Source organism: Mus musculus, chromosome 5, assembly GCF_000001635.26.
Source record: "Mus musculus strain C57BL/6J chromosome 5, GRCm38.p6 C57BL/6J".
Taxonomy (NCBI): domain Eukaryota; kingdom Metazoa; phylum Chordata; class Mammalia; order Rodentia; family Muridae; genus Mus; species Mus musculus.
In genome coordinates, this window is record NC_000071.6 from 37,349,154 (window position 1) to 37,373,611 (window position 24,458).

The 24,458-nt window shown below is 46.7% G+C and overlaps 1 protein-coding gene across 2 annotated transcripts in view; it reads left to right on the forward strand.

Annotated features, from left to right (window-relative positions):
• Window positions 1-24,458, forward strand: part of Evc2 (EvC ciliary complex subunit 2) — an 86,578-nt gene that overhangs the window by 10,676 nt on the left and 51,444 nt on the right. The window contains exons 4-8 of one of the 2 annotated variants that reach the window (NM_145920.3): window positions 1,186-1,295; window positions 1,968-2,021; window positions 8,247-8,381; window positions 14,364-14,503; window positions 21,371-21,695. In NM_145920.3, coding sequence (NP_666032.1) covers window positions 1,186-1,295; window positions 1,968-2,021; window positions 8,247-8,381; window positions 14,364-14,503; window positions 21,371-21,695 — 764 coding nt within the window. The remainder of the gene's footprint in view (window positions 1-1,185; window positions 1,296-1,967; window positions 2,022-8,246; window positions 8,382-14,363; window positions 14,504-21,370; window positions 21,696-24,458) is intronic. The other variant, XM_006504082.3, reaches the window with a different exon arrangement.

Consider the following 24,458-nt stretch of genomic DNA (forward strand, 5'->3'; position numbering starts at 1 on the left):
CATTCTCTTGACTGTCCCTACTCTAGCCATGCCTCACCCTAAGTACTAACTAAATTCTGCTCCTCCCGATGGCCATACATCCCCTTGCCTGCACCAAGCATGGTGCCCCCCACTGGACAAGGGCACAGTGATGTAGAGAGATACCAACACAGTGCAGCCTGGCCTGTGAGAAGTGCCCTGGCTTTGTGGACACTGTGTCAGCTTTTGATTCTTGGTGCTGTTTTCTCCTGTTTATTCCAGGTGTTTACTCTGCCCAGGAGGCTGTGTGCCCTGAGAACACAGTCCAAGTCACCTGTTCTCGAGCATATCCAACCGGTGCATAATGGTAGCTTTCAAGTTAGGAGACAGTCATCATCCAATGAATGACTCTAAATTCCACTGGCCAATCAGATTCTAGTTTCCTGCTTTCCTGGCTCTATTACCATCATCATCCTTTGACACTCCCCCAGTCCCCCAATCCCTGCCTTTATTTAAAAAAAATGTAATTTAGCCTGGCTGAGAGCTAAGTAGTCCTTACTACCTGTCCTGGTCTCAGTCACAGTGTCTCTTGAACACTACAGAAGGGAACAGGCTCTTTATGTTAAACCTCAGCACCTCCTGGGGTCACACTCTGGGGTCATGTGCAGGGATGCTTTGGGTGTTAGAAGGGTGTATTGGGTGTATTGGGAGGGGGCTGAGACTGCCTTCCCCTTCTCAATGTCTTAGCTTTTGTCCTTGTGAGACAGCAAAATAGACATGTTGACTTTTCTAGACAAACTGATTCGCAGGCTCCGTGCTCATCTCCCCTGCTTTCTACCCAGGGGTCTTGCTGTCTCTAAGTTAAGCCATCCACCAGCTGGAGCTGAGGGTCCAGCTTTCTGTGTGTATTGCTTGGGTGAGAGCTCAGAGGAATGTGTTACAGAGGGAGAAAGGCCCGAGAGACCAGCCTTGCTTCCAGCAGAGTGTACTGCCTGCTAGTGGCTGGGAGCCCTCAAGCAACTTCTAGCTTCCTTTCCCCAGAATGCCTTGGAGTGTGTGAAATCCTGATGCTTCTTGCTGGGGATCTGGGCTTGTGAGCAGTTGTGGCAGGTACAGGATTGCAGAGGCCAGGGTTGTGGCTAGGCCAGGGGGAAGGATACTTAGGGATGTGGCTTGGTGTGGGGAGGCCTGTCCCCTTTTTAACCCGCACTTGCTGTCTCTGAGCAGTGGGAGAATGCTACTCTGTCAGCTACACAGCCTCGCTGGACCCCACAGCCCTTGGGACTGGGGAGAGCCTGGATCTTCCTGCCCGGCTCATCTTTCAGAGCCCCTCACAGGTAACCCTGTCACCCTTGCTTGGGATCTGCCACTGCCCTGGAGGGGTATATTGACCACAAGGGCACAGAAACAGTTCTTTCTTCCCTTCCCTTCCCTTCCCTTCCCTTCCCTCCCCTTCCCTTCCCTCCCCTCCCCTCCCCTCCCCTCCCCTCCCCTCCCCTCCCCTCCCCTCCCCTCCCCTCCCCTCCCCTCCCCTCCCCTCCCCTCCCCTCCCTCCATTCTGTCCTCTTTCCCTTATTCCCTTCCCTGGGAAGTCACCTGCTAACTTGAGCAGCTTCCCTGTTAAAAGCCATCTCCCCTTCCCTTCTCTTCCACGTTCCATATTAATTAGTTTCATTTTTCAGTCACCTTTGAGGTCCATGTGGCTCCCATTTTACAGATGAGACAGCCGAGTCCCTTAGAGATGAACACCTTGCCCTAGTTTGGACTGACAACATTGCTCCAACCCAGTCCTCCACAGAGAGCTTAGCCCTCAGGACATGGGTTTGGGTTGCCATTCTCTAGTAGAGAAGCTGGAGTCCTAGTTCCCTTGTTTCTTGAAGAGCCTTTAGAGGTTGGACAAACCCACTTTACCCAACAGCCAGGGGCTGTTACAACTGAATTCAGGTGTGTGGGTTGGACGTGGGCCAGATTCCAAGTAACTGAAACATTTCTTGTCTGTCTTTTCCCAGAACAGAACTCAGCTAAAAGCCCCCTTTACCATCACAGTGGAAGAAAAGATAATGGTAAGGCAACGTTCCGATCCATCCTGGTCTCATGCCTACCTAGGCTCATTCTGTGTTGATGTGGGGCCTGACCTCAGAGCCAAGGGGAGGGGCTGGCCTCAGGCCTCACATCCCTGCTAGGCGGGGGTCTTAGGCCCTGTGTGTCCTAAGGCTAGTTCTGTTGGTGACCTTCTGTGATGGTTAAGTTTGAGTCCCAACCTGATGGGATTTAGAATTACCATGGAAATTATATCCATTTCTGCTGCTGCAATAAAGCACCGTGGCCGAGGTAGTGTACAGGAGGAAGAGTTTATTTCAACTTACTGTTCCAGAGGGATGAGAGTCCGTCATGGCAGAAGGCATGACTGCAGGACCAGGAAGCTGAAAGATGTTATCTTCAACTACACACACACACAGCAAGTAGAGGCAGGCTATGAACTCCCAAAGTTCCTCCAACAAGACCATACCTCCTCAGGGTTCCATGACATACCCCCCCAAACAATTCCACTGACTGGGGACCTCAAATACATGACTTGTGAGGAAATTTCTTATTCATACTGCCACAGGAAACAAACCTATGGGCAGGTATGTGAAGAAGTTTCAAGACTGAATTAACTCAGGTGCAACATCTGTTTTAAATGTGGGTGACCTCCCATGGGACCGGGGTCCAGGCCCAGCTGCTGGAGACAGCTTGTCTTCCCAGACTGTACCAGGATGCTGTAGTCTGTAGGCAGCCTCCCTGCCTCTGATGTCCACTAGGAATCTGTTTCCCTTTTGCTTGGCAATGGGGCTGGCTCTTCCTAGCATGCACACTCATTTGTCTGCATCTAACAGGTGTGACTCACTCTGGGTTAGTCAGTCTTCTCCAGGAGTGGGAAGGAGGGATGGAGAGAGAGGGGCGGGGTGGGAGAGGGAGAGGGAGAGGGAGAGAGAGAGAGAGGGAGAGAAAGGAGAATGACTCCATAGTGTGTTCTGGCTCACACAATGATGGAGAAGTTCATGCCTGCATGCCAGCATGTGGCTTAGTTCAAGTTGGAAGTCTTCAGGCCTGGGATGCTGATGGTGTGACACATCTGAGGATACCATTCTGAGGACTTAGTGCTCGTTGGTGTGTGCCGTTTACTGTCTCACCTGGTTGGTGACAATCATTCAGTAAATACCCTTTGATTGAGTTGATTGTCACCAATGATGATTGACAGTCAGTTGAAGAGGTGGCAGATGCTCTCATGATTGTGGTGAAGAACATTCTGTTAATGAATGTGCCCCACCTTCCAAGGCCTAGCCCTCCCATAGGGATGGAAAGGGGCCTTCTGTGAGGCCTGTGAACATGAGGATGCCACAGTATTGAGGGTGTTGCAAGCTTTACAACCATGTGGCCTGTTGTGAATCCTGACTCTTCACGGTTCGTAGATAAAGTAATATATAGAAAGTCAATATGAGTAGTCTGAGAAATTTGAATAGAAACTGCATGGAATTTTACTTTTAAAAACAACAGCAAGAAAGAGAAGTGAGAAACTGGAGGAGGTGCTTATGGTGCACATAAAAGACAAGTGCTGTAATATGTAAAGAGCATGTGTTCACTAACAAGAAGAGGAATTATGTAACAGGTGACCTTTGGCATGTTCTAGCCTGTCTGGGCCTCAATTTTACCAGACATAAAATGAGAACCAAATCACAAACACCTCTCCAGTCAAATGGGTTTGTTTACGCAGAGCACTGAGTTTCTTTAAGTCTGTGAACATCAGCACCTGTTCCTGGTGTCATTTTTATGTAGCAAGAGAGCAACACCAACATGCCAGTATGATCAGTCAGAACGACCGTTGCCATGGTGTCCGGCTCAGGTGTTGTACCTGGGGAGCTGCACAGGCACCAGAAGCATCTGTGAGGTCCAGAGCGGTGTTCTAGGGACTGGAGTCTGCTGTGCAGCTTCAGAGTTAAGCTAATGTTGACTGTAGGATTGACACAGCCTCCCTCGGGTTTCCTGGGGGAGAGACCCTTGGCTCGGAGTGTTCAGCAGGTCTGACCTGGGCACCTTGAGAGACAAGGGTGTACTGGTTGGGGACTGGTGGCTGGAGGAATACCAGTACTGTCATCAGACAGAACAATGGAATGCATCTACTTGCTATGTGGCCATCACACTGGAGCAAGTGGAAACTGCCCTACTGCCTCTTTAATTCCCCACCTCAAGCTAACAAGCTACCTGGTTAAGGAAAATAAGGGGGCAAGAGATTTATTCTTAGTTTACCACCCAAATCCCTGTCTTCCTCTATCCCCTGGTGAGGAGAGTCTCTGAGAGTATCCCCTAGTGCCAGATACGAACTGCAAGCCTTGGATTCCATCAGACTCACCTGCTGCTTGTGGATTGGGCACTACCATCTGGCGGACACCTGGATGGTGGGTTGCAAAGCTTGTTGGGAAGGGTCCCAATGACACACACACACACACACACACACACACACACACACACACACACACAGAGAGAGAGAGAGAGAGAGAGAGAGAGAGAGAGAGAGACAGAGACAGAGACAGAGACAGAGAGACAGAGACAGAGAGAGACTGAAACAGAGACACACACAGAAGGAGAGGTACACAGAGACAGAGACACACAGGTAGGTAGGTAGATAGGTAGATAGGTAGATAGATAGATAGATTGGTACATAGAGTATGTCATTCAGAGTCCACTGCCAGAAGTTCTCCCAAGGAGATAGAGAATTTATCTGTGTGTTCATGTAGTAAAGTGATGTTTTATTAAATGGAGAGAAGATGGTGTCCTGTGTAGATTTGGAGCCAAATGACTGGATCTCTTGAAAGAATGACAGAGGTGACTTCTTTAGTCAAACCAAAATATAGATAATGTAATATATAGAAAGTCAATATAAGAAGTCTGAGGAATTTGAATAGAAACCACCTGGAATTTTACTTTTAAAAACAACAGCAATAAAGATAAGTGAGAAACTTGAGGAGGTATTTATAGTGCACATAAAAGACAAGTGTAATATGTAAAGAGCATGTGCTAACTAACAACAAGAAGAATTACGTAACAGGTGGCTAGCTATGAAGTGAGAATTCTCAAACACTTGGTTTTACGGGGAACCCTTGAAGCCTGGTAGATGTAACGCTATTAGCAAATCCACGAGGCTTTGAGCTGAGGTGGTGGTGTGCAGTAATCGTGTCATCACTATTAACCTCACTTTCCAGCCCTCTGATCCTTGTCCTGACCTCAGCTATAGGACTCTAGCTATCTTCCTTAGAACACAGAGCTTCCTGTGCTCTTTCAGTAAGAATACTGAGGCTTCATCAGAAAAGTTAACCCTCGCGATTCCTTCAAGGGCTACTGGGACCCTCTTTTTTAGAAGTCTTTCTCTCAGGTGTCCCTCAGAACTCAGCCAGCTTCTCTGATGCTGGTCATCTCATCTCCCCATACTGGTTTTGCCCCCTGCTGGACTTTCATGGCATTACAGCATTGGGCTTACTCCTCTAGTTGGCATTTGATACCTGTTCTTTGACAAAAGAGACTTTTTGCCTGGAAGATGCCTTAAAATGACTTGGTCTATGTCTGCATTTTATCGGGAAAGAAAGAGGTGCAGAGATCCTGGAAACAGCCATGATCACGATGCTCTTCAGTCCCATGGCTGTGAGGAGTCGTCTGGTGTTTCCCAAGCCAAGCTCTGCTCTGTTGGAATCAGCAAGCATATTATTAGTCAGGGTCCTTTGAACCAATAACACATTTATTTGAAGAGGTTTGTTAGATTGATTTTCACAAGATGGTCCATACCAATGGTTCTCAACTTTCCTAATGCTGTGACCCTTTGATACAGTTCCTCATGTTGTGGTGACCCCAGCCATAAGATTATTATAGTTACTATTTTATTATAGTAATTTTGCTACTGTTACAAATAGTAATAAAAATATCTGCTATGCAGAATATATAATATGTGACCCCTGTGAAAGGACTTTTCAACTCCTCAAACGATTGAGACCCACAGGTTGGGAACCACTAGTCTGGCTTGTGCAACAACAGCCGTCTTCACCCAGGGGAGGCTGAGAGCTCAGTAGCTTCTCCGCCCACCAGGCTGGGTGCCTCAGTAATCCACAAGTGGCTCCGAAGTATAGAGGATTCCTGGAGTCTCTGGTCCTCAGCCATTGTGGAAGCTGGGCTCCCATGCCAGTGTAGGGTGAAGGTGGCTGCAGGAGGCAATGGGGAGGGTGAACTTTCAAACATAGTAGATGGATTCACCATCGAGAAGGCAGAAAGTGAAGCTTCCCCCCTCAGACCCCCTTTTATGTGGACAGCCACTGGGAGTTACTTACCACGCTTAGTGTGAGAGGGTCTTCTTACTTCCACTGATGAAGAAAATCCCTCAGGGCTGTGCCCGGCAGCTGGTCTCCTAGTTGGTTTCAGATCTAGCCAAGTTGACAACTAAGATGATGTATCACATCGAGGCTGCCTCAGGTCATGTGATGTATGACTGACACTTCCTGCAGTCAGTCTGAACATTCACTCATCACCTGGAGGCCATGAGTCTCTTTGCTGTCCCTGCCACCCCTCCAGGTCACTGAGATTAGGGGCAGTGAGCCACCATCCAGCCTGCTCCTTGACTATGGAGGCCAAGCAAGAGATTTAAAACTTGCTGAGATCTTTTCTGGGAAAGTCGTGTGTGTCCCCTTTTCCCATGTTTGGGGGAATAGGTGGGCATGGAAAGACACCCTACATGCTCCCCCATTTCCTGCATTTGGGGGTAGGGGACATGGAAAGTCAGCACATGTGCCCTGTTTTCTGTGTTTGGAGGAGTCAGTGGGCAGGATTACTGTGTGGCCACGGGACATCCTGAGATCTCTCTGTACCCAGCCTCTGCACACACAGGGAAGCTGAACAATGAGGGCTTCCAGCCTTCCAAGCCTATAGATGCGTTTATCACATAATTGAAACCAAACTTTCTAAACAAGCCTTTATTGTGTCTTTGAAATGCGGTATTGAATTCTCATCTTTTCAAGTCTTCGTTGAAAGGCCTTTTTGTGCAGGATCGCTCCTCATAAATGCTATGAAGAATCTCTCAGAGGCAAGGCTGCTTCGAGTGTGTGATTAAAGGGGTGGGCACAGTGAGCGATGTCTTTGCAGGAGGTGGGGGGGGGAGGGGAGGCATTCACATCGTAACCACTATTTTTTCTTTTGGTGTAGACATCTGCAGCTTAGGTTATTTGTGTCCTAATGTCTCTGCTGACTGTGGTGAGTGATGGCATTTGGCTGTGCCATTTCTGAGGTCACTTACGGATGAGGACTTGAGGTTGGATCTAATGCTCTAACAGCCCCAGTTTCCTGTCTCACTAGAGGGTTTCTGTCACCCTTGTAGAGGAGTCTCACTGGTGCCACCCTTCCAAACAGGTCACCCAGGGCCACCGTTGGCTTTGTTTGCTTGCATCCACTCTGTTACTCAGTTCTCCATCCATTTAATGTTGCCTAGATGTTCCTCTGCCCTGAGCCCTTTACTGTACATAATAATAATGGCAGCTCAGATATCCTGAGATGGCCCAGAAGTTAAGAGCACTGGCTGCTCCCCAGAGGACCCAGGTTCAAATCCCAGTATCCACATGGTAGCTCATAGCTGTCTATAACTAATTCCAGGGGACCTGATACCTTCACACAAACATATATGCAGTACAAATAAAATAAAAGTAAATCAAGTTAAATCCCCCTCTCCAAAAAACCCAGAGTTTCTAACTAACAGTGAGGTGCTTCGAGTTTTATAATGTGGATGCTGTGTGTGTATGTGTGTGTGCATGTGTGCATGTGTGCATTTGTGTATGTGTGCATATGTATATGTGTACATGTGCATGTGTGTATATGTCCATGTGTGTATTCATATGTGCACATCTGTGTATGCATATTTGCATACATATGTGTATGTGTGTGCATATGCATGTTTGTATGCATATGCATACATGTGTACACATAACAAAATAGGAGATTTACTGACATTAATATTATGTGAATCAAGTATTATATAGTTCCAGAACATTCTCATCACTCCCAGAGTTTGAAATTCTGTATCCAGAAACAGTCTCATCTCTTCTCTCCCAGCCCCTGGCAACCATTCCGTTGCCTTCAGTCTCTGTGGCATGTGGACTCTGGTTATTTCTCAGCACCTGTATTTTGTCTCTGTTTTATGCTATCTGGGGCTTCCCACCTGACTGGGGAAGCAGGTGGTGGTAGCATGAGGGGTCTCAGACTCCCTTCTTTCCATGCAGGTTCTTCCTAACCATGGTCTTCACGCAGCAGGCTTCATCGCAGCCTTCCTCATCTCCCTCCTCCTGACCGTGGCAGCCCTGTTCTTCTTGGCGAGGGGTCGATGTCTGCAGGGAGGCATGCTGTCCAGATGCCGGGTGAGTCTCCTTCCCAGGGATGCCAAGGTTGGCAGTGGTGTGAGGTGAGGTGTGAGGACACTCATCCTTTAGCCTGATGGGCCAAGTCAGACTCCACTGGTGATCTAAGGGCAGGTGCTCACCTTGCTTGTCCCTGGACATAAACTCATCATTAACCCTGGGGCTGGCAGTGTCTCTCAGTGGTTGAGCAGTCACTTAGCCTGTGCCAGGACAATCCACAGCATTGCCAGTAAATGAGCAAATTAATTAATTCATCAATCAAACGAAAGATTCTATGATTATTTCTATAAATATTTTTCTTAGCACACACTTGTGTGAATTTATCAGGCAGAGTGTGCTAGGTTTACATGTGTGTGCAGTATGTAATGCATGGCGTACCTGTAACCTCGGGCATCCATCGCTTCTCCGTGTGAGGAAATGTACATGTTCTCATCCGCTAGTGTCAACTATGCGGCACCTTCTTGGCGACCACGCTGCTCCCCTGTGCTATGGAACTGCACAGCATTTTCCTCCTGCCTACCCCAACTGCATCCTCCCCACACCGCTAACCATCACTCTATGCTCAGCCTCTAAGAGTTCATCCTTTTAGATTTCACCTGTGATGGAGATGAGTGATTGTCTTATTCTGGATGTAACATCCTCCAGGACCACCCACATTTTGACAGTGTAGTAGTTTGAATGACAGTGACCCCCCCACCCCATATATTCAAATATTTGAATGCTTGGTCTCCGGTTAATGGAACTGAGGAGGTACTTCACTGGGGATTGGCTTTGAGGTTTGAATAGCCCATACTAAGCTCTCTTTCTCCCTCTCCCTCTCCCCCTCCCCTCCCTCTCCCCCTCCCCCTCCCCCTCCCCCTCCCCCTCCCTGTGGATCAGGATGTAAACCTGTCAGCTACTGCTCCAGCATCATGTCTGTCTGCTTCCCACCATGATGACTATGGCCCAACCCTCTCAAACTGTCCCTGAACTAAATGCCTTCCTTTTAAGAGTTGCCTAGGTTACTAGAACAGTAACTAAGAGACAGGATGGTATCTTTTCACGACTAGATACTATTCCACTGTGTGTTTGTTTGTGATGAACACTTAAGTTGATTTTATATCTGACTGATGGACAATTTACATGTGTCCAGATATAAGAACCTTACATTCTAGCACTCTTCTATGTAGGATGGCTTTATTCTACCCCCAATCCAAGCCCTCCCACCTGCTGAGGAGCCTCACTGTTCTGAGGTGAAGTCAGACTCCTTGGTCTGGCTTGTGAGTCCCTCATGACTTGACTTGTGCCTCATATCTTCCCATCCCTCACCTTACCCTCTTTCCTGAGGGAGCTCTGCTCTTCCTGCTCACTCTAATGAGGCTCCCAATCCCTTCCTTAATCTTCCCTCATGGAGCTTTCCTTCTGCTGTAAACATTGACCAAGCGTCCTCTTGTCCCGGAATCATCGTGGGCGCTCCTGGTAGATTGGGGTCTCTCTCAGGGTCCTCCGCTTGCTTTGAAAGATTCCACTCGGGGATCTTTTAGACCTAAGCTTTTTCAGCTCATGATCTTCACTTCACTGCCATAGGAGTTCACCCCGAGGCCGGATTTAAAGGCTCTCCATCTCAGGAAATAACACGTTCAAGGCATGACAGGAGGAGAGGATCGTCAGCAACACCAGGTGTGTCCTTGGATGCCATCAAAGACTCTTTAGAGCCAACCAGCCTGAGGTGCTGGAGATAGGGCAGAATCAGACTCTGAGCCAATCCTCCTGCAGACTGCGGCTGTGTTAGTTCCATCTCCCAGACCTGTGTGGACCTCAGGAAGCAGCCAGCAAGGTCACATCAAGGAGACCACTTACGAGTTTTCCTCTGATGTGGATGATAATGATGAAGGACTTAAAAAGTTATTTCTCTGTGCAGGGATGGTCCAATATATGGAACTCTGTCAATGTAATCCACCATATAAGCAAAGTGAAATGAAAAAAAAAATTGTCTCATTGGATGCTGAAAAAGTCTTTGACAAAATCCTTTCACAATAAAAGTCTTGGAAAGATCAGGAACACAAGGGACATGCCTAAATATAATAAAGGCAATTTATAGCAGGCTGATAGCCAACATAAAATCAAATGGGCAGAAACTGGAACCAATTCCACTAAAATCAGGAATATGACAAGGGTATCCACTCTCTCCATATCTAATCAATATAGTACTTGATGTTCTAGCTGGAGCAGTAAGATATTTAAAGGAGATAAATGTGATACAAGTTAGAAAGGAAGAAATAAAAGTATTGCTTTTTACAGATGATACGATAGTATGCAACTCCCAAAGTTCTACCAGGGAACTCCTGCAGCTGATAAACATCATAAGTGAAGTGGCTGGATACAAGATTAACTAAAAGAAAAAAATCAGTAGTCCTTCTATATACAGATGACAAATGCGCTGAGAAAGAAATCAGGGGAACAACATAATAGCCCTTCATAACTGCCACAAATAATATAAAATATCATGGGGCAACTCTAATCAAGCAAGTGGATAACAACTTCAAATCTTTGAAGAAGGAAATTGCAGAAGATATCAGAAGATGGAAGAGTCTACAAATGGTCATAGATCAATAGGATTAACACAGTGAAAATGGCCATTCTACCAAAGCAACCTACAGATCCAATGTGATCACCATGAAAATCCCAACACAAATCTTTACAGATCTTAAAAGAATAACACTCAACTTCATATGGAAACAAAACAAAACAAAAAACCCAGAATAGAGTAAGCAATCCTGTAAAATAGAAGAAGTTCTGTAGGTATCTCCATCCCTGATGTACTACAGAGCTGTAGTGATAAAAACCACATGGTAACAACATAAAAACAGACACAGTTTTCAATGAAATCGAATCCAAGACCCAGATGTAAATCCACACACCTATGGACACCTGATTTTTGATAAAGAATCCAGAAATATACAATGAAAAAAAGAAAGCATCTTCAACAAATGCTGGTCTAACTGGAGGTCTGCATGTAGAAGAATGCAAATAGATCCATATCTATCACACTGCACAAAATTCCCAGTAGATCAAAGATCTCAACATAAAACCAGATACACTGAACCTAATAGAAAAGAAATTGGGGGAAAGCCTTGAGCTCATTGACAGAAAATAACTTCCTGAACAGAACACCAATAGCTCAGGCCCTAAGATCAACAATTAATCAATGGGAAAGTGAGAGACCTCTGTAAAAGCAAAGGACACCATCAGTAGCAACAAGCATCAGTCGACAGAATGGGAAAATATTCACCAACCTCACATCTGACAGAGAGCTAATAGCCAACATATATAAAGAACTAAAAAAACTAGACATTGACAAACTAAATAGTCCTCTGAGAAAACAGGGTACAGATTTCAATACAGAGTTCTCAAGAGAGGAATCTCAAATGGCTGAGAAACATTTAAACAAATGTTCAATATCCTTAGCCATCAGTGAAATGCAAATTAAAACAGCTCTGAGAAGTTACACCTTACACATGTCAGAATGGCTAAGATCAAAAACTCAAGGGACAGCTCATGCTGGTAGGGATGTGGAGCAAGAGGACCACTCTTCCATCACTGGTGGGAGTGCAAATTTGTACTTTGGAAGTCAATATGATGTTTTCTAAGAAAATTGGGAATTGACCTCCTCAGGACCCAGCTATACCACTCCTGGGCATGTACCCAAAGGATATTCATCCTATTGCAAAAACATTTGTTCAGCTATGTTTATAGCAGCTTTATTCATAATAGCCACAAACTGAAAACAACCTACATGTCTCTCAACTGAAAGGTAGATAAAGAAAATGTAGCCTGTTTACAAAATGGAGTACTACTCAGCTGTTAAAAAACAATGACATCATCAAATCTTCAAGCAAATGGACGGAAGTAGAAAATATCATCCTCTGTGTGAGATAATCCAGACCCAGAAAGACAAATATGGATGTACTCACTTGAAGTGGATATTAGCTGTTAAGTAAATCATAATCATGTGACAACCCACAGACCCAGAGAGGCTAAGTAACAAGGAGGACTTAAGGGTCTGGAGGACACATGGATCTCACTGGGAAGGAAAAATAGAATTAATTTTTCAGGTGAACTGGGGGCAGGTGGGGTTGGCAACAGAAGGGATCAGGTGATGGAGGAGGGAGAGAAAATACTGGGAGAAAAGCCCGGCATTGGGGAGCATTTTGGGGTCAAGTTGGAAACCAAGTGCAATGGAAACTCCATTGAATCCATGAGAGTAACCATAGCAAAAACTCCCAGTAATGGGGGACATGGAGTCTGAACTGGCCATCTGGTATAACCAGGTCTCAAGTGGAGGGATTGTGACACCACCCCAGCCACAAAAACTACCTACAGTTTGTCCTGCTTTCAGAGTGTTCTGGAACCTGAGCCTAGCAGAATTGTCATCAAAGAGACCAGAGAGACTTTATCTGGCAACTGACAGGAGCAGATTCGGAATCCTATGGCCAGACTCTATGTAGAGCTTGGACATCCTGCAGAGGGGGAGGAAGGAGGGACCAGAGGGGTCAGGGACACCATGAGAACAGGACTAACAGAGTAAACTGACTGGGACCTATGGGAGCTTGCAACCATGAGGGAGCCTGTAGGTCCCCAGAGCTAGGTCCTCTGCATATGTTATGGTTGGGTAGCTTGGAGTTCTTGTGGGAATCCTAACAGTGGGTGTGGGAGCTGTCCCTGACTCTTTTGCCTACTTGTGGGACCGTTTTCCTCCTCCTGGGTTGCCTTGTTCAGCTTTGATGTGATGATGTATGTCTTATCTTATTGCAGACCTTGTTTGTGGTGTTTGGTTGGTGTCTCTGGAGGCTTGCTCTTTTCTGTGGGGAAGCAGAAGGGGAGTGGATTGAGGGAGCAGATAGGTTGGGAGGAGACACTGGGGTGAGGGGAGGAAGAGTAAACTGTGGTCAGGATGTAATATATGAGAGGATATAAAACAAAACAGAACAAAAAATCATTTCCCTGTCATTTTAAATGTATGGATTTTATTAATCTTTTGGGAATCTCACATAATGTATTTTGGTCATAGTCACTCCCCTAATCCTCTCCTAACTCTTCCCAAGTCCATCCCTGACTTTAAAAATAATCTAACGCATGAGGTTTGAGCTTCCCATAAACTCCTAAAAGTGGGGTCGCTCACTGGAGCAGAGTCAACCTACCAGAGTCATAAAGAAAACTCTCTGTCTTCCCAAGAAGCTGTCAACTGTCAACAATTCTCTAGTTAGGGCCGAGGGCTCAGCACCCTCCAAGGTGAGGTGTTGATTGGCATGATATTGTGCAGGTCTTATGTGAGCAGCCACAGCTGCTGTAAAGCTATGAGTGCTGCCATCCGGTCATGCTTTTCCACCCTGGTCCTCCTTGACCTCCCTTTACTCCTCCCTCCTCCCCTCTCTCCCCGACTCTCTCTCTCTCTCTCTCTCTCTCTCTCTCTCTCTCTCTCTCTCTCTCTCTCTGTGTGTGTGTGTGTGTGTGTGTATGTTTGTTGTTCATGTGTTCTCCTTAGGTGCCTCTCAGCTTGTTTTTTTGAGGCAGGGCCTCTCATTAATCCAGAACTCACCATTAAGGCTAGGCTGGCTTGTTGTGTGCCTCTGGAATCTTCCTGTCTCTGCCTCTGGGCCCAGCTTTCTAAAAGTGTGGGTTTTAGGGTTCAAACTGGGGACCTCACATTTGTGTGGCAAGCACTTTCCTGACTGAGCTATCCCCCCTCCCTGCCCCCACCCATCTCAGTAGCAGAGTACGTATGGTTATATCTTGCATATCTTTGCTTTGTTTACCCAACACTCTTGTGTGCAGCTGTTGAAATCCCATCCTTTTGATTTGGTGAGAAGTGGAGGATCTGACCTGGACAGGGGCTGGTCTGAGAGGAGCCCAGCTTCTCCGACTGCACACACAGCCCTGCCTTCCCTCTCAGCATTCAGTATTGTCCAGGAGGCCAACCCAGCTGTCTCTCCACTTCTACAGATTCAGCATCCTGAGAACAAGCTGGAGCCCTCGCCCTTCACCTCTGCTAACGGTGTGAGCCAGGACCTTTCCCTCAATGACCAAGTGGTTGCCATCCTGACTTCTGAGGAGCCTGGGAGCATGCTTCAAGCCCTAGAAGAGTAAGTCTTCAGCATATCTGCTCTCCGGAGGTGATGGGTTGGGGGCAGCAGGCATGGAGTGTCCTTTTTGGGTTCACTTGGTCATCCATTCATCACTTGGTGGTCAGAATGGAAGTGTTGCTAGGCATTGATTCTATCGGGCCAGCTGGATGCAGAAGAAAGCGGTACTTCCAGAGCCCTGGAAATGCTCCCTGGAGGAAGTGACATTATCACTTGTGCTTGATGCTGTGGAAGAAGCTTCCAAGGGGAGTGAGAGGGAATACTTCAGGCAGAAAGAAGACAGGGAGGTATAAGGATGGGAAGGTGTAAGGAGCATTTGTGAAATCTAACAGAAGAGTGTGCCAAGTGTTTGTTTACCCAATACAGAAAACAGGGAAGAAACGGCTGTTTGAAAAAGAGGCTAGCCCAGGTGCCCACCTTGGTTTTCGGGGTGGGACTCTTTTTTGTTGGTAAAGACCTGCACTGTGCTGTCTCCATCCTGTCAAACCCTGGATGAAAAGGATGTGAACTAACTCACAGGTCTTCAGAAAAAACTTGGGCTGGGGTGCTGTTTTCCACTTACACGAGGACTTGAAGGTTAGTACCCCTTCTAGGGGTATCGCTAGCAGCTCAGTTGTGATTCCTCTTCGGACAAAAGCTACACTGAGTCTGACTCATGGTACTTTTTAAGCCACTTGTTCTTGACAGTGAGGACTCTGCTCCTTTCTTGTTCAGTAGCTCTGTGAGCAGCCAGGCCTGGAGCTTTGGGTGCACAGGACCGACGTCACCCTGTGGCTCATGGGGCCCAGGGCCCCATGCACTTCTGGATTTTTGGGTAGTGTGCATGGCTTGGGTAATTAGGCTTTGGACAGCTGTTCACAAACCCTTCTTTTGCTCAGTTCTCTGATTGGAATGCCAACGATGGCAATTAAAATTTGCCACCCTGTCTTAGGAAGGCAGACATGGGTGGGCAACTGGGATGCAAAACTCCTGCCAGGAACCAAAAACACCATCTCATATATTGTGATACAAACCCAAGCAATTATCAAAGCATTTCCTAGCTAAAAGTCAGGTGTTCACCTCCTCCTCAGCGTGAAAATGAAGAGTTGGCTGGAACCATCTGACTTGGGTAACTGACAGCTGGGTGTTTAATTTACACAGGCAGGATGCTGCATGCTTCTGCCCCGGTGAAGTAGTCCTCTTTAGCAGGAACATGTCTACTCTCCGGCTTGGCTTCTGATTCAAGATGTGAAGGGTCTCAGAAGCTCAGCCTCCTCCTTCCCCATCACAGGAAACTCTCCGCGGTGTTGCAGCTGGCTTACTTGGATGCCAGAGTATTGGTATTATTAGTTCCTCTGGGACCCTGGAACCTCTTCTTTGTACCTTCTTGGTTGCTGATCTTATTTTGTCAGAAGAGCATTGATCAGCACATTGATCAGCAAGCACGAACTGTGAGCACTCAGTGCAAGAATGAAGTTCATCCCTCCTCCTCTCAGCGCCTCACCCTCCTCCCCCAGCTCGGTCTTTTAAAATGACTTTTTTATTATGGGTGTTCTGCCTGTGAGTATGTCTGAGCAGAATATGTGTGTTTGTGTGTGTGTGTTGTCCACAGAGGCCAGAAGAAGATGTTGGATCTCATGGGACTGGAGTTACAGAAGGGTGGAGCTGCTGTGTGGGAGCTGGGGAACAGACACAAGTCCTCTAGAAGACTAGGCATGACTTTAACCACCGAGCCATCTCTCCACCTCCTCACCACAGTTCAGTCTTAAAATTTATTGATTTAACTGTGTTTCAGCCTCAGTGGTTGGACACTGGTTTGAGTACTTAGTCAGTCAGTCAGTCAGTCAGTCAGTCAGTCAGTCAGTCAGCCTGCCTGCCTGTCTGCCTGTCTGTCTGCCTGCCTACTTGTCTACTTTCCTTTTCCTTCCTCACTCCTTACCTCTCTCCCTCTCCCTCTCTCCCCTTCCCTCTCCCCTCTCCCTCTCTCCCCTTCCCTCCCTACCCCCTCTTTTCCTCTTTCCTTTCCTTCTTCCCTCTCTATCTCCCTTCTCCTCCACTTGTCAGTTACCTTTTATCTTTCTGTGTTGACCTCCACTAAGGTTTTGGAGCTCCCACAAAGGAAATGTCAGGGGCTTAGTTTGCATGGAAATCAGTCTCTCATGGGCTCCTTACTAAAAATAGCCCTTTTCTCTAGTAAGTCATTTATCCTGCCTGCAATTCTCACTGGAGGTTTAGCTGGGATTCTCACCCTGCAGGCAGGCAGGCAAGCAGCTTGATTGTTGCCACATTTCCAAGGCTAGGAGGCACTGTGCCTGTTTCCCCTCTGCTGGCACACTCCTGACAGAGCATGCCCTGGGCTTGCTTGCATGTTCAGCTATGGGTCATTTATTCACAGGCTGCCTCTTACAAAGAAGGTTGGAGAACTGCTTTTATCCTTTGGTCTTTATCAGGTTCCCTGATTGGAGTCACAGTGGAAGTGGGCTTGGTCCCAATGCATGCTGGAACCTGCTATGAGGAAGGAGAAACTGGATAGCTTGGCTGATCACAGAAGGTTCTAGAAACATGATGTGTGTGCGCGCTTCCAGTAATTTAGTGCCATCCAGACTGAAAACCTGGTCACGCCAAACATCTGGCATCGTATGAAATTCTCACTTCTGCTCAATTTTCAGACCAGTGAGCTGCCATTCAGACAGGCTCCAGTGGTTTGCCTGAGGTCGTGTGGGTGGTAATGGGCTCGCACCCAGGCTAGAGTGCTTACAGATTCACTATGCTGCTGAGGAATGGTCTCTTAGAAATCCCGAGTGCAGACGCTGCTAAGACAGAGCATAAGGAGTTCAGAGAGCTGTGTTTCTTTCCCTAACTGAGCTCTGAGCTCTCGCTGCAGCTCCTGTGCTGTCTGGAGGTTGTTTTGTGTGTGGCAGATGTGTAGGGAACATTTGTTGTGCTGGAGTTGTAAATACACATATTGAGTAGTTTTTTTATGTGTTAACCATATGGTTATCATTATTTTTTTTTTACAATGCCCGTCTTTTATTTTTCTTTCAAGCATTCTGCAAAAGCAAGACCTGTGGTTCTAAGATGCTTAGAACACTTTTTAAAAGTAATTAATTGACAGTATTTTAGCAGACCCTGTGTGGTCCTGTTTGGTGCTCAGCATAGTAGTGGGCACTGCCTGGATACGGGGTTTGTCTTTGTACTGCATACATGGGCGGAGTACAAATGTCTTGAAGTGGGGACTCAAGGCTCCTTCCCCTTCTATCCTCTTCTTGGAGACTGGGTTTCATGTAACTCAAGCTAGCCTCAGAATTTGCTATGTGACCAGAAATGAATGTGAACTATTGATCCTCCTGCCTCCACTCCAGTGCAGGGAGTCCAGGAATGCAGTATCACGCCTGGCCCAGGAATGAGAGAAAAACCATTAAGCTGAACGATGGTAGCAGCACATATTGCATGTGGGATGGGGTGTGGGTATCCAAGAGTCAGACAGAGTAGGTCAAAGTATCGGCTGCATGGCACAGTGGATTGGGGAGTCAAACAGAACTAGGGAAACTTCCTCTGCAGTGGTAGCATATCCATCCTGTGTACCCAAACTACTTCTCTTCATAGCATCCCTTGCAGCTAGAAGTGACTATACATGCAGGAGGGGAGGGACAGGGACAGAAGACAGACAGACAGACAGACAGACAGACAGACAGAGGCACAGAGTCAGACAGAGAGACAGAGAGACAGAGAGAGACAGAGAGAGACAGACAGACACAGAGAAATATTGTATCATTGCATTCTGTCTTATCTTCTTAAGCAGGAAGTTCTTTGAAGGCGAATGTTTTCTGCTCTGCTCATGGATTACCCCTCCCCCTCTCCTCCTACCCCGATGCTTCGGGATGAATGTAGTCTGTGAGTGATTATTTCTTCTTACAGAGTAGCTTGGTGCCTGGAAAGGGAGCACAGGCTGAGCTCTCTGCATGGAAATACTTGGTGAAAGATGGTCCAGGAGAAAAGATGCTGAGAGCGCACCCTGTGGCTTGGACTGTATTTGGAGTCGTGACAAGCTGCTGGCTCGCTGGCTCAGCATTGATTTTTCTGGTGTTTTCCTCATACTGTGTGACTGCCACTTACTAGAGATTCTCAGGGGATTCTTTCCCCATTCTCTGCTGCCTGCCCACCATGCTGACAGGGTGTACGTGTGATGTTTGCCCTCTACATAGAATCGTGCACTATGCCTTCCATTGAAATCGGTTCTGATGAGGAAAGCTTTCTCCTTGCTAATATTGAGCTGTTTTGTGGGTCTTTGGTTATACCAGCTAACTTGATGATACTAGAATTATTATAAAAGAGGCCGTGGCAGCATTGGCTTCCTTTTGAGTTACCATTCCCCGAGTTGCTTTATGAGTCCTTTTCCCCATTCAGAAAACTGTTGGCTGTTTTTCCATGTGTATCAACTGGATCCTAACTTTATCCTGATACCTGGCCTCGCTATTTCGTGAGAATGATGGATTTTTTTTAAAAGAACCAAATAGGAAAGGAGGCATGAATACAATTCTCCTCTTTATCACTGGTAGCCAGTCAAAGTATTAATCATAATTGGTTCTTGGAAATTCTAAACAGTGGTGTTTCTTAGGCACTACTGTGGGCTCCCCAGTACAAGGAGAGATACAGGAGTTCCAGCATAGAACCCTATCCCACATGGCCCCAAATGCCTGTTTTCTTGATGTCATGAAGGATTTCCTGGGGGAATGGAGGAACATAGATTTCATTGTCCTGTAAATGATCACCAGTGAAGAAAGTGTGTCGCTTCACCAGTGGACCTGACGCTATATGTGAGGGAGAGATTTATTTCTATTTGTGTTTTTTCTGAAGCCATTGGGCAATTAACAATCAGAGTTACTGTCATTAATAGCTTGGAAATTTAGCTAATTTGAGGGGACACTCTTCCTGTGGCCTTGGGCTATTTACAGTTTTTCAGTCTATGTAAAGCCCTTGACAGTGAAGTGGCTGCAACCAAAGCATATTTAAGCTGGCGTGTGTGTCAAACTCTGCTCTGACCCCTCCATGGAGTGAACTATGAGTATTTAGGGCCAACATGCCAGGAAACTGTGCTGTGAAATTGTCATTTCTTTGTTTGATAAAATAAACCTGAACAGCAATGTAGGGCCATTCCCATTACACAGATGGGAAAAGCAAGTCTTTGTCTGAGCTTGCCTGGTTAATAAGTGGCTCACCAGGCAGCCAAGAGAAAGAACAAGATTGTGCAGTTTGTCCAGTGCAGGCCCCCGTATTTTCCGAATTAAGCGTGATGGTTGCAGCCACTCAGCACAGTGTCTGCGAGCTTGCTGTTCACTTGGCAGATCCCCGAAGGCTTGGCAGCTCATGCCTGAGAATCCTTAGATTCTGGAGATAGGGTCTGATGCGTCTCTCCAGGCAAGAGTTAAGCTTTGCAGCTTCCACAAGCGGCCTCACTCAGTGCTCATCCCTTCCTAGGTCTGCAGAGCTGTCATTTTCACACCTGCGTCCTCTCCTTCCTCATGCTGCCTCCTCTGATCCTGATTCCTTTTCAGCCTCTCTCTCTTCCAAGTTGGAACCCTCCTTGCTTATGTGTGGATGCCAAAGCCAGCGGCTGAGCTTCGTCTGCAGCCTCGGGCCCTTTTCAGTCGTATGTTCAGAAGGACTGAAGACGTAGTGGAGGAGCCATGGTTCTTTCTGCCCCACAGGCTTCCTTCAAGGTGTGAAGTCTGTTTTGCCTGTCTCAGCGTAGAACACAGCTTTACTTTCAGGTCTTGTGGGATTCTGACTGGCTCATTTAACATTTAGCTGTGCACATACTTCATTCTGACATCTCCTGTGATTCGTTCTGGATCCAGCACAGTTTCCCTTCCAGTTAGGCACTTGCTGTGACCATGAAGGAAGCAAATGCATGGAGTGGCCTTTAAAATGAGATGGATGAGGGTTGGGCTCAGAAATAGTAGCACTGACTTCTTTCTAGAGAAATATCTTTTATTGAAGTGCATTTAACTCAAGTTAATAGGTTACTATAGCTATTCTGGTAAAAATATGTAGGTTAGCTACCAGGTACCCATTTTTCTGTCTGTCTGTCTGTGTATCTGTTCATCTCCTTGACACTTGGAGATGTGTGTTGAAGGGTTTCAGATAACATAGCATATCTTATAGCATTTGCTTTCAGTGCTCAAATACATGTGGCAGTGAATAGACCTAGCGGGACAGGTGAAAGTTGGCAAAACTCAAGCAGACCACATGCACCACAGTGTTCTCTACTTTCAAATGTTGAAGATTTTCTGTGATGTTTTTTTTTTTTACTACGTTTGTATTGTCACATCCCCATCGAGTGACAGAAGATGCCTGCCATTACCTAGCACAGCTGGAGGAAGGGCGCATTGCTGATCGGCACCTCTGGAATCCAGTTGGGCAGATGATCAGTAAGGCTTGAACATTATGCTTTTACTCTCCAGGGTAAAGGAAGAAAAATTGATTTTGGTTCATGGGCTGAGGGTCATAGCAAGAATATGAGGCTGCTTGCCCACATCTGGAGGCATCGGGGATCAGAGACAAGACAGAAAGCAGGGCTGTTCTATCATCCTCAAGTCTTGCACTCAGCATTCCACTTCTTCCAGGCAGGCTGTACCTACTATGGTTCCATAACCACCCCCAAAACTGTGCCACCAACTGATGACCAAGTACTGAACAAATGGGCCTGTGGGAAACATTTTCCATTCAAATTATGAAAGAGTAAAAGGAAGAGAAAAACGGGAAGAGAAGGAGAGGAAAGAAAGGAAAGGCCTTTCCCGTGAATACCTGAAATCCTGACAGTCTCCAGTGGCCCTTTGCTCTCTCACGCTGTCGTATAATGGGGTCTGTTTGACTTCTGTTTCTCAGGTTGGAGATCGCAACCCTGAATCAGGCAGATGCGGATCTGGAGGCTTGTCGAAACCAGATTAGTAAGGACATCATTGCCCTTTTGATGAAGAATCTGGTCAGCGGTGGTCACCTCTCTCCGCAAACAGAAAGGAAGATGGCCGCTGCTTTCAAAAAGCAGTTTCTGCTGTTGGAAAATGAAATACAGGAGGAGTATGAGCGGAAGATGTTGGCACTGACGGCAGAGTGTGACCTAGAGATGAGGAAGAAGACAGAAAACCAGTACCAGAGGGAGATGGTGGCCATGGAGGAAGCAGAAGAGGTGTTGAAGAGAGTTAGCGAGAGGGTAAGGCAGCCCTGAAATCTTGTGTATGCTTCATTCCTCCTCAAGGTCTCATCAGTTATCAGTGTCTCAAATCATCCATCCATCCATCCATCCATCCATCCATCCATCCATCCATCCATCCACCCATCCATCCACCCATTAATCTCACTCATCTACCTACCCATCCATCTTTCCATATATCAATTTACCTATCCAGCTACCCAACCACTTATTTATTCACCTATCCATCCATCTATCTACCTATCCATCCATCCATCCATCCATCCATCCATCCATCCATCCACCCACCCACCCATCCACCCACCATCTACCCACTCACCCCATTCACTAATTCATCTATCAGTCCACCCATCCACCTACTATCTACCTACTCACCCCATTCACTAATTCATCTATCAGTCCACCCATCCACCCACTATCTACCCACTCACCCCATTCACTAATTCATCTCTCAGTCCACCCATCCACCCACTATCTACCCACTCACCCCATTCACTAATTCATCTATCTATCAGTCCACCCATCCACCTACCCATTCATCCATCCATACATCTACCCAGCCATAAATTCATAATACATACATATGTACATAAATACACACAAACACACACAAACACACACACACACACACACACACACACACACATACACACACACCCCTACCCCTCTCTCTACCTATCCACCTAGCATCTATCCTTCCATTCATGGATCTCTTCATTCATTCACTCACCTTCTATTTATGCATTCAATCAACCTCCTCTTCAATCCCCCCACCCACATATAGAGACATTCACTCATTCATCCATTATGCATCCACCAATTGACTAATCCATCCATGCATTACTATACCTATCTACTTACTCACCTCCCACTTTTCTGTCTGTACACCCAACCACACATATTCCTTTCTGTCTACATCCATCCATCTATCTGCCCTTCCTGCCTCCCACCTGTCTGCTCATCTACACTTTTACTAATTCACTCATCTATCCACACACTTTTATACCCCTATCTATTCACCTATGCTATTTCACTCGGATTTATGGGTAACTTACTGCCTCTTTCCTTTAGGCTAGAAACTACAGATACTGAGTTGAATTCAACCTCTTACCTTCAAGAAGCTCATGTTCTCTTGAATCGACCTCATATTTGAAAACCTGTGACACAAGTCAGCCATGTTGTGCTACATTCCCATTCGTGGTGCCATAGTGGTCATGAAGAGGGTAGAAAGGCTTCATTGGCAAAGGACATGTCCAGTTCATGATGGGTTGTGACATCAGAGTACATGTGTCCGCTTGGGGACTACCTTTTGCTAAATCACAGCTCCGTCTTGAACAGGTCTGGAGCCAGGCAAGCCTAGACAGTTGTGCGACTTCCTGTGCAGGCCTGAACAAATGTCTACTCCCGTCAAACAGGGTACCAATGATAGATACCCCCTCCAGAAAAATCTACCAGTCGAGTTTGTTGAAGTTATTATGGGAGTATGGGAGCATCAGAAGCATCTACATCACCATTAAAAACTCACAGCAGTATGACTGATGACTCCCAATAGCATCCCTTGGGCTCCATGCTCAACTTGCAGGCAATTCCATGGAAGAGCCCCCTCTCCCAAACAATTGTTACTGCTTATGTAACTTTGGGGAGGAGCCTTGTGAGTTTCATTTACTCTCTGAGCTTAGCTGCTTTTGTTTACTTCTTGAGTCTTACGAGCCTCTCTCCTCCCTCTAGGAGGGAGTGTTCATTTGGAAGACATTGTTACACAGTTATCTTGATTCTCCACATGGTGCCCTTATATCCTAAGTCCTCTGAGCACCTCCTCAGAGTGGGAAGAGAAAAGTAGTCAGGGCACCGGTTGCCAACCTGAGAGATGTGGTCTGCCAGGCACAGCCAAGCAAGTCTAAATTGTCTTCCCAGTGAAAGATGGTTGTCTAGACCATGTGACCTATGCCCGCACACATCTGAACACCTGTGTCCTCTACAGGCCCCGCAGCCTAGAGAGAGTGTCTGACTGCTGCCTCCAGACTCCACCTGCCATGCAAACACAGGCTATCTCCTGCCCCAGAAGTGAATAAAAAGCTCTCAGTTGGTGGCTCAGGGCCACTCAGTCTTCAGCACAGACACTGCTGCAGTAAAGGTTAGGCAGGGTTCACTGCGCTCCACCTGTTCCCTTGCTCCAGGGCCTGCCTTGTCTCAGTGCTGTCTTGTTTAGGGTGGGGCTTGTGGCTTGTGTAGGTGCCTATACTAGCTCCCCGTGGATGCTAGAACAAGGTGCCATGCATCTGGTGTCAGAGAAAGAGAGAGACAGACAGACAGAGAGAGAGACAGAGACAGACAGAGAGAAAAGAGAGAGACAGACAGAGAGAAAAGAGAGAGACAGACAGAGAGGGAGAGAGAGAGAGAGAGAGAGAGAGAGAGAGAGAGAGAGAGAGAGAGAGAGAATATATGTTCCTTTGTGGTTCTAGAGTCTAGAAATAAAATTCTGAGTGTCAGCAGGGGCCAGGTCCCTCTGGACTGTTTAGGGAGGGCCTTCCTTGATTGACAGCTTTGCTGGTGGCTATATGTGTTCCTCAGGCTGTAGTTAAGTCACTTTACTCCTGCTCTGTCCTCTCATAGCCTCTTCCTGGAACCTAGTCACCTCTTCCCTGTCTCCTGTAAAGATTCTTGTCATTTGATTCATGACTTGGGATGCACTTATGAGATCCTTAATTTGGTTCAACGTGCAAAGACTCTTCAGAGTTATGGGGTCAGGACTTAGACATGTGC